Source organism: Lasiodiplodia theobromae, assembly GCF_012971845.1.
Source record: "Lasiodiplodia theobromae strain AM2As chromosome Unknown scaffold_2, whole genome shotgun sequence".
NCBI classification, from domain to species: Eukaryota; Fungi; Ascomycota; class Dothideomycetes; order Botryosphaeriales; family Botryosphaeriaceae; genus Lasiodiplodia; species Lasiodiplodia theobromae.
The window spans coordinates 836,462-838,572 of NW_023336495.1; the positions used below are offsets into that span (position 1 = coordinate 836,462).

Below are 2,111 nucleotides of genomic sequence, written 5' to 3' on the forward strand. Positions count from 1 at the left end.
TCCCGGTTGTAAGCCTTGCCCCCCTCCCCGCTCACCAGCGAGTAAAAAAAGGAGGGGTGAGCAGCGCACAAGCCAGCGCAGCGAATGGCCGAAGTCATCCAAAACAAGCCCACCTTTGCCCTGCAGCCTGCCGATGCCTTGTGGAGATGCAGTTGAGGTTTTTTTTCTTTTCCTTGCTTTTTGCGGCGGCAGCCGCGCGAATGGGCATGGATTAGGGAAAATCGGATTGTCATCGATGCCTGGGGTGGGGTGGAGGGGCCAGCTCATGCGGATTGAGTCGTCATGCATGGTACATGCGCTCCTTCAGGTTATAGGGCGCTTGGGACGAATGTGACCTTGATCCGCAGCGCCAGCAAGCATGTGGGCTTGCTCCTGCACCTCACGTCCTAGTCTATTGGGGCATGCAAATAATCGGTAAAAAAAAAACTGGGAAGTGGAAATGCAATAGTGTCTTCATGCTGATCCACCACACTTGTCTGACACCCCTTTCTGCCAGCTAGCTCTGCTGACCTGCAGCGATCGCCTCACTTTAATGCTTTGTTTTTGCTCGTATACCGGGCCCCACTGCGGCAGTCTATGGCTTCTCACCATTGTACTTGAAGCGATACGACGGGGCGCCCCTGACTCCGACGTGGACCTTGAACAGGCTACCGTGCAGCTTAGTGCTTTCGGGAAACTGGTCGGGCATTTCCTCGGCGGCGCTCGTGATGTACAGGTCCTCGCCGGCGAACTCTGGGCAGGTTGGGCAGCGGGTGGGCAGTCTGATCTCGGCCACCTTCTTGCCCTGTGGCGACACGCGCAGCACCTTTCCGGCGCCGTGGATGGCGATCCACAGGTAGCCCTCGGTGTCCTGAGCGTGGCCGTCAGGCACCCCGTGCTCGCCCTCTTCGACACGGTAGAAGACGCGCTTGTTTGAAAAAGAGCCCGTGTCGATGTCGTAGTCGAAGGCGAAGACGTTTTTGGTAGGTGAGTCGGTGTAGTACATGGTCTTGTTGTCATTGCTCCAGCTCATGCCGTTTGGGATGTGCACGTCCTCGAGCACGCGATGCAGCGTCAGATCAGGGTCCAGGCGGAAGAGCGTGCCTGTGCGGTGTGAGCAGCTAGCGCAGGGTCCGGACGGCGACTACTCACCTTCCGGCTCGGGGCTCTTGACCAGCGGGTCGTTCATGGTGCCTACGAAGAAGCGGCCCCTGGCGTCGACGGCGCCATCGTTCCCACGGAAACTGGCAGGTGCGGTCAGCTACGTCGGCCTCCTGAGCCTTTGGGAGCTACGCACAGCTTCTCCTTGCCGTCGGCGACCTCCTTCTCGGACCAATACTTCCTGATGTACTTGTATTTGCCGGTGCTACGGCTGAGGATGCCGTAGCCATGCTTGCCGCCGAAGAAAATGTGGTCGTCGTCGCCCTCGATGTCGGCGGTTACCCTATCTCCAGCTGCATCAGCCCCGCGTCGCAGGAGTCGTGGGGCGGGGTCGTCACCCTATGGAGATGTCGAGGTCGGCGAGGACTTTGTGCGACTCGGGGCCCTTGTTCAGGTCGATGGCGTGGAGCTTCTGCTTGATCACGTCGACGAAGCGCAGGGTGTTGGTGGCCTCCTCCCAGAAGGGGCCTTCGCCCAGACCGCAGTCAATCTTGAGATAGGGCTGCACGGGGCATTGTCAGCCTCGCGGCGGGCGATTTGGGGCGCAAAAGTCGGGGCGCACCTCGTCGACGGTGTAAATCTTGATGTCGCTCATTTTGAAGGGGTTCCGGGGCGTTGTGGGGGCTCAATTGGAGGTCGACAGCGGGACAATATGAATGAGGGGTTGAGGCTCAAGGTGGGATGAAGGATGCCCGAGTCATGCAGCGCGGGCGGTGATATCATGCTGAGCCCATGACGCGCCTGCTACTTTCTGCCGGAGCTCCCACCGCCGACACACACCTCTCGTCCCCCCGTCATCTTATCACGCCGGTTAAGCAGCATCGCCGGCAGTGCGGTCCGCGGTGCCAGAGAGCGCAGACAAGCTCAGCGAGATCAGCAATATCCTGCACCACCAATTTGGACCAGTCTTCCCGGGATGATATGACGGACCCGCTGGAGTCAGGTGCTCGACGGCCGCTGCGACTCTCGTT

At 59.7% G+C, this 2,111-nt stretch overlaps 1 protein-coding gene across 1 annotated transcript; it reads right to left on the reverse strand.

The window, feature by feature from the left end:
- Window positions 1-574: 574 nt before the first annotated feature.
- LTHEOB_786 (Calcium homeostasis protein) lies at window positions 575-1,735 on the reverse strand (the record flags this gene model as incomplete). The annotated part of the gene is made up of 5 exons (XM_035517272.1): window positions 575-1,083; window positions 1,132-1,223; window positions 1,277-1,423; window positions 1,479-1,642; window positions 1,703-1,735. The coding sequence occupies 5 exons, from the start codon at window positions 1,733-1,735 to the stop codon at window positions 575-577; spliced, it is 945 nt and encodes a 314-aa protein (XP_035369545.1).
- Window positions 1,736-2,111: the final 376 nt, after the last annotated feature.